Source organism: Lolium rigidum, unplaced genomic scaffold, assembly GCF_022539505.1.
Source record: "Lolium rigidum isolate FL_2022 unplaced genomic scaffold, APGP_CSIRO_Lrig_0.1 contig_47123_1, whole genome shotgun sequence".
Lineage (NCBI taxonomy): Eukaryota > Viridiplantae > Streptophyta > Magnoliopsida > Poales > Poaceae > Lolium > Lolium rigidum.
In genome coordinates, this window is record NW_025900683.1 from 1 (window position 1) to 7,589 (window position 7,589).

The 7,589-nt window shown below is 45.0% G+C and overlaps 1 protein-coding gene across 1 annotated transcript; it reads right to left on the bottom strand.

Annotated features, from left to right (window-relative positions):
- Nucleotides 1–6,296: 6,296 nt before the first annotated feature.
- LOC124681581 (defensin Tm-AMP-D1.2-like) lies at nt 6,297–6,659 on the bottom strand. The gene is made up of 2 exons (XM_047216473.1): nt 6,593–6,659; nt 6,297–6,481 (listed from the first exon to the last, which is right to left on the bottom strand). Exons 1-2 carry the CDS (start codon nt 6,657–6,659, stop codon nt 6,297–6,299), a joined length of 252 nt encoding a protein of 83 aa, XP_047072429.1.
- Nucleotides 6,660–7,589: the final 930 nt, after the last annotated feature.

The window sequence follows — 7,589 nt, forward strand, 5'->3', positions numbered from 1 at the left end:
CGTCCTCCGCCGTAGTACCGTCGGACACCGACGTCTCCCGAGCATCTCCGTCCACCCCCGGCTTCGCCATGACGTGCGCCATGAAAGCCTGATGACGCAGCATCGTCATGCGCCCTCGCCCACTCACCTCAGCCCCTATAGCGCCATCACCAGCATCGCCGTGCCCGTGCCACTCGGCCACCTTCGCCCGCTATAAAACGAGGAGTCCCCCGCTCCAATTCATGACAGCACCCCCTTCCCCTCCTCTCACTTGCTCTCCTCAAACCTCTCCCCCTTCACATTAGCTAATACGCCCCAATTTCACCACCGGAGGCCGCCGGAGCCGCTGAAGACCGAGCCGTCTAGTTCGTCCACCTCAGGAGCCGCCGCGACCCTCCCTCGACTCGCCGTTGTCGCCTCGGTCGATTGCCCGCCTCGCTGACCCCACCGGACTGCGGTAAGACCTCTCCCTGGACCCCCATGGCCGCCGGTAGGGTTCGGACCTCGCCAGAGCTCGTCGCCGACGAGGACGAACCACAGCCGTCTAATCTTCTTTAATCCCACGGCCCCCATTCACGCGTACCACTTCGGCGTTATAACGCACTGACATGCGGGTCCCACTGTCAGGCCACGCACGCCCACGTGACAGCCTCTCTGGGCCGGCCCATTTCCCCTCTTCGTGGCCCATTTCGTTTCCCGCCTAAGCCCACTTATTTGAAATCTGTCTTTTCAGTTTAAAATCAAATTGCTTACAGATGCTCCATTCAAATTTGAATAAAACAAAATCTAGCAATCCAAATGAGTTGATTCTAATTTTGTATGAAAGCTTATGAAAGTATCCAACAAACCCCACTAGTCTCCAACCCTAATTCATCATAGATCTTCTGCAACAAAAATGACAAGGCATGAACTTTTCAAATTTCAAACAATTATTAAAAATCAGCCAGAAATGGTTTTGAGTTGATTCCAACTCTCATAAATCACATTTCATATTGTCTAATTGATTATGTAAAAATATGACATGGTTGCTTCATATGATCATGGGCTAGATTCAAATAGTGGCCATGTGGCCATTTCTAGCTCATTTAAGTTATTTCAAAGATAGTATTTAAATCCTATGAGATGTAGCATCTCATTTAAATCACTTTTCTAAGTAATTCAATGTGAGGTGATGACATTAGTCTTCATGACCCCATATGTTATTACTTAAGAATATTAAATCATTTTTCAAGAGTAGTATTTAAATTGCATGAGATATAGTATCTCATTTAAATCATTTTCCCAAATAGTAAATATGAAGTGTTAAATATTGTGCATTACCTAACTATATTCCACTAAAACCCTACTAAGTATTAGATACTTATGAACCATAATATCCAGGAGCCAACTATGCCCTATTTTAGTGAATCCAATAGTAAAACCTAGACCACCTCAATCCTAATTGATATACTTCTTATTACTTAAGAAGTATGTTCTTCAAAAGTTATTCTTTTAAAGAAAATAAAGAATAGTCATAAACCTTACCTAATAGGACCTATAAACCCTAGCTAGATATCCCCAGCAAGATGAACCCACCTTGATAGCAACCATGTATAAATAATTGCTTAGGATACCTAGGCTTAACTCAACCTTACAAGCCCTAGGTGTTGATGAATCCAACATTGTTGTGATCCATCTAATACTTACTCCAGAAACTAATTGGAACCATAGAAAACCATAGAACCCCACAAACCCAATTGTCATACTTGTTCTTTATTAAAGAACATGTTCTTCAAAAGTTATTCTTTTGAAGAATATAACAAGTAACCATTAACCATGCCATATAGTACTAAGACCAACTACTGTGCATTACATGTTAGGAATATAACAAATCTTATCGTTGTGTGCTAGTAATATTATTGTTATGATATATTGCATTACTTGTTTATGATATCAAGTACCCAAACCTTAATAAGAACCTTGTTTGTGAATCACTCTAAAAGTGCAACACACCCTAAATCAATCATAACAACTCACTAATCCTAAATCATCGTGGTTAGGACACGCTTAGAGCGATTCCATCTCATACTTATGCATTATTGCATACTTGCCAATCTTTTAAACATCGTCCTTACCGGACGATGATGCTATTTCAGAATTTGGAGTTATTGCGTATCGAAGACCTTGCCTGCATAATCTTGCAGTCAAGAAAGACAAGTTCATAGATTGCTCATGTCATTTGAGTATTTTTACCAAATTACTTGCAAAGTACTATACTTATCACTCTTGCATGAAAAGCAAAAGTACTATTTTCATAACTATGAATATGACTATGTGGTGGGCAATGGAACCATGGTATGTGTTGATATGGTGGAGGTTCCATTGCAATGGGTTTATATCCATCTAGGATTAAACAACAAATGTCATCCAGTGATTCTTGTGCCGTAAAACTCGTGTTAACCATAAGATCTAGAGTGGGACGGAGTAGTCAATTGTACTTCCACCTCTCGTTCATCAACGGATGCGCTTACCGTAGCTGTTGTGTCTTGTGAGAACAACCGGTGGGTGGGGATCCCATTCTAATTCCCCACGGTAATGCGGTCTATGATGAGTTGCAACGACCGGTGAAGGTATCGGGCCAGGATGGCTGATAGTAGTTGAGGTCGGATGGTATCCTATGGATACGCTAGCCGGTGAGAACCCAAGGTCGGAATTGCAACAAAAGGTGGGTGTGCGAGGTAGCTGAGGAGTATGATTGACTAAGACTTTATACCGGGCCTCACACCAAAGGAAGTGTGGACGGGAAACTCGAGCCCGGTTGGCACCAAGGTGAAGTTCTCTTATGGGTAAAGCAACACACCTCTGCGAGTGTAATGAATCGTGACCTGTCACTCCTCGTTCCGGGATATGGAACTGCGAACGCTGCGGGAAAGGAACTCCATGAAGTTCTAGTAAACCGGTGAAGGCTGACAGACATAGCTCTTCTGAATAAAAGCAACCTTTTGAAGAAATGATTATGAATACCTGCATTGGTATTAGACTTTTTGGTCTAATGTTGTAGCTAGTGCATTAAACACTTCTTTCCTATAATGAACTTGTTGAGTACGCTCGTACTCATCCCACTCTTAAATCCCCTGCTTAGATATGGAGGCATCGAAGGAGGATCTACATTGCAACTAGAAGGCCGAGGAGTCAACAACTACTTCAAAGGACATGCCCATGTCAGAAGAGTCAAATACCACATCCAACAAGGAGAAAACCTAGATTAGCAATAGAAGGGGACTAGCTCCCTAAACCTAGCTCCTATTTAGCTAGAATCTGGTCATAGCCTCTATAGCTAGTCAAATACTCTATAATTAGAGTTCGTGATAAGATTAGACCACGAGTCGTTCTTCTGGAGTTTAGTTGCAGTTTTACCTCATTGTAAAGTAGGAGGCTGTGTGGATCTATTGTAAAGAGTCAGTGTTGTAATTCTATAGACATACCTTGGACCCGCATATGTTTCTGTTGTACCGAGCGATGTAATACTAGTGGAACGGTGTTTCATTGGTGTTATGTCCGATTTGCATACTACACCATGCAGTGGTATGCCGGGTCACCACATATGTTCATCGATAGATAGTTATAGTTTTTGAAATCGTAAGGGGAGTCAGTCTTGTGTAGTTGATAAAAAAGAGATACAATAGGCTGAAACTCAATCACTGATAGAATTTGGAACTAAACATGCTCGCCAAATAAATTTCGTAATTCAATAACTACTAATCGTGTAAGATCGGTCTTGGCTTTTGACTAAAAATCGGATTATCCCGTTCAAAATATTCTGATTATCCTAATTAAATTTCGGATAATCCATATCCGCATGCTTTTTGCTATACCGTATCCTACACAGTATCCGGAGCAACACTTCGGAATCGAATATCCGTTCTTTAAAACTGGATATGAACACCTTAGAACGGATTCGGAGCTGATTTCAACGCGGAAATTATCCAGCCCTTATCATAACATATTTCGGGCTTGATCGATGACACACAGATTGATCTGCACAGAGCCTGACGAAACCAGAAACAACGCAGGTGTCCGCGACACCCCGACCTTGACAATCGTAGCCCCTCGCATGGACCAGCCGCACTGATCACATGTCGCGTCTAGTGCAGCGCCGCAGCCTAGGCCAGAGCTCCACCACCACATCCATGGCTGCCACAGAACCAGCCCTCCCCTCCACAATTTGCTGGTATCCGTTCTTCATCCCCACCTTTTCCATGGCGCGCTAGCAGGAGTGCAAGCAGCGGTAGAGCAGAATTTCTACACCGCCTGGTGGAGTCCATGATTGGGGTGCCGAAACCATGATGACCTCGTGTTCATCATGGTAGATCTTGTCTCCTCATTTTCTATTTCCTCGACAGACAAGGCATCCCAAAAGTTGAGCATTCCTAGCATCTAAAGTCCAAGTCAGCGGGGTTGGATCGGAAAGAGTCCATGGGTACCGCGACGTATTCCTCCTATTCACTGCGGTCCTCGTCCCCTGGATGCGTCGTCCTTGCGCTCCATCTAACCTATCCTCGGTGCCGACGCTTCGGCGGCGATCGACCATGGCAGGCTCGGTTGAGCGTTTAACATATGGTGCGGTACGTCGATCTGGACTCGTTTCCTGACCTAGGCCCGAGACCAGACCTTATACAAAGGTGACTTACGAAAACGAAAGAAGCACTCACGTGAGGACGGATGAAGGAAACACCAACAACGGACAAACGTAACTCACTGACGAAATCACTAAAATGTTTCTCTCTTTATTATTAAAGAAAGATATAGATATAGATAGTATAGATATAGATATAGATATAAATATAGATTGGTTGGACTATTTGAGATTTTGGATTGTGGCCTTGTAAACAAAGGTGGAGGGATAAGTATTGTTTCGGTACATATAACATTTGGTAACTTGATTAAAGCTTAAAAGTGAGAGAGCATTTTCGTCATGCCTGCTCCCGCGAGCGGCAGGGCGAAACCCTAGGTGAGAGCTTGCTAGATGGCGGGCGTGCCAGAAGCTTGGGTGCTGGACAATGCCCACTCCCGTGAAGGCGGCGTGGCACCGGCGAGCATTCTGTGGTGGTGCGTCAATCGTCGTTCGATGGTTGGTCAAATTTGTAGTAGGTGGAGATACTTTGCCGAGGGGAAACCCTTGCCTGCTTGGGCCATGACGGCGCCGCATGTGGACACCGTGCCCTTGATGAAGGCATCGTTGGGGCTTCTCTTTGTCCTGTTACGGGCTCCTGGTAAAAACCCTAGATCCTCGGATCGGGTGGTGTCGGTGCTCTTCTTGAAGGCATCGTCTTGGAGCTCACAACATGCGGCTCTCCATTGGTTGTGTGGCAGAGGTGCAATATCTTCGGATGGTCGATCGTCATCTGGCGATCTTCGGCAAGGCTTACTTCGTGCTCTGCTCCCTCGTGGTACTACCCTCGAGCTGCTTGTTGGTTTTGTGGGCAGTGGTAGCCGGTTCCCGGTGGTGGTCGACCTCTGGTGGCTGTCGCCTATGACGATGGAGGTCTGTTGACATGTGTGTTTGTTGGTTCGCGCTCTAGGTGAGACACTGTTCCTGATCCGATTCAGCGTAGTCTTCCTATGAGACGTGCCTGCTATTCGCGATTCTGGTTGTAACTTCCTTGCTAGTTCGTGTCGGTTCAGCATCATGTATCTTATCCCTGTTGAAGGGGTTATTAATTCAATGTCTGGTCTTTTGGTCTTTTGTAAAGATATTAGAACTTAAAAGTTATTAAAGGACGCAAGGCGGTTGGGTTTTCGAGTAGCAACCGGCCAAAATAATCCCGCTCTCACGTTTGCGGTCAACAATGAATATCCGCGCGCGGCTGTATTCACGTTTTGCCGATGGATGGAGCTGGACGCATCCATGGCGCTCATTACTACCTGATTAACGCATCCATCCATCGGAGCGGACGCAAGCATGGTCGCACGCAGCGCAGCGAATGCATGCCGTCTTTATAGCGCGCGGCATGACGAGTCGATCGGCGCGGGCATCCATGGATTGGAGTGCAATTCTCCAGGCGTCCTGCGCGGTTTCGTCATCCGCGACTCGCGACCTCGAGGATTGCAGAACCAGGATACAGGGGGGTAGTTTTTGCAGGCGTAAAATCTGTGGTAGCAAAGGTTCACACACACAACATCACTTAATTTCCAATTCTACTTTATTCTAAGCGCGCGCGGAGGACACATCTAGCAGACAGACGCGCGAGCGGCGACGGACGAACAACTAGCAGCCGATTGATCAACAGGAACAGAAGAAGCGGAGGTCGATCGCCGGTCTGCGGAGCGCTAGCCGGTCAGCAGTCCTTTATGCAGAAGCACTTGCGCACGAGGTAGTGCGTCTTGCACTTGCCGTCGGGGAAGCCCTCCGTCTTGCACACGCTGGCACAGTTGGTCGAGCTCGTGCAATCCCCCTTGAAATTGTGGCTCTGCGACCTGCAGGTCCTCTCCCCCGCCTCCGCCACTGTCGTCGTCCCCAGCTCTGCAAACCCGATAAAAGTCACAGCTTAAATCAAAATTGCTTGTTTGTTGACAGGGCACCAAGATCCGACGAAACAAAGTCACCATGGCGGAACACCGAGAACAAACAAACCTGTGGCAAGGAGGAGGAGAAGGAGGAGGGCGGCGGACGCTGCCGCGCGGCCAGAAGAAACTGTCATCTCTCTTCAGCCGATCACAAAAGTCCACTTGCTATGTTATGTACTCCTAACTTCTGCTCTGTTGATGGACTTGAAGGATTGGAGCGGGCGGGCGGGTGGGGGTTTATATAGGCGGAGCCGGCCGGGGTAGTTGGCTAGCGGATGTTTTAAGTGCAGTACTTTCACTCTGACTTGACTAGTAGTTTGTTTGTTTATTCAATAATGTTCTAGAGAGATACAGTACATTAATCGCTACAAAATATGAGGGTCTAAAAGCCACAATGGCCCCTTGGTCAAAAGAAGTAGCGGCCCTGGCTAAGGCATTTCATAATGGGTTTGTTTTAGCACGTTATTGTAGGTGGTAGCGTTTATTAAGATACAAGTAATCTAATGCATTGTTTCTTAATATACTAAATTGAATAATTATGGGATCATGCATGAATGTGATTTGGCTATTAATGTTTTTTTACCTATGATCGTGTGCAAGTATTATATCTCAGACATTTACAATGGATTGGATCTTAGCATGTTATCGTAGACAGTGGTGTTTCTTAATACACAAATACTTCAATACATTATTTCTTAGTGGTGTATCTAAATCTAATAATTTTGGGCTAATGCATTAATGTGATTGGGCTATTAATGTCTTTTACTTATGGACGTGTGCAAGTATTCTATAGTAGTACTCCCTCCATTTCAATCAATAATACATCCTCGTTTTATGTGTTTTTCTTTGACCAACAATTACTATAAATATATAAAAATTGTTGGTATAAAATTAACATCATTAGAAAGTGTTTTCAATACAAATCCAACGATACTAATTATTTACAATATAATAAAAAAATGGTTGCTCAACTGTTTCGGTCAAAGTTCATCTTGAAATAAGCGTGCATCTTATTTATCAAAACGAACATAGTTTGATACACCACCACTCTCTTTTATCATTAA

Coding starts and splice junctions, on each gene's coding strand:
- LOC124681581 (XM_047216473.1), bottom strand. CDS start 6,659: ATGACAGTTTCTTCTGGCCGCGCGGCAGCGTCCGCCGCCCTCCTCCTT. Junction 6,482..6,592: donor TCTCCTCCTCCTTGCCACAG/GTTTGTTTGTTC, acceptor TCGGGTTTGCAG/AGCTGGGGACGACGACAGTG.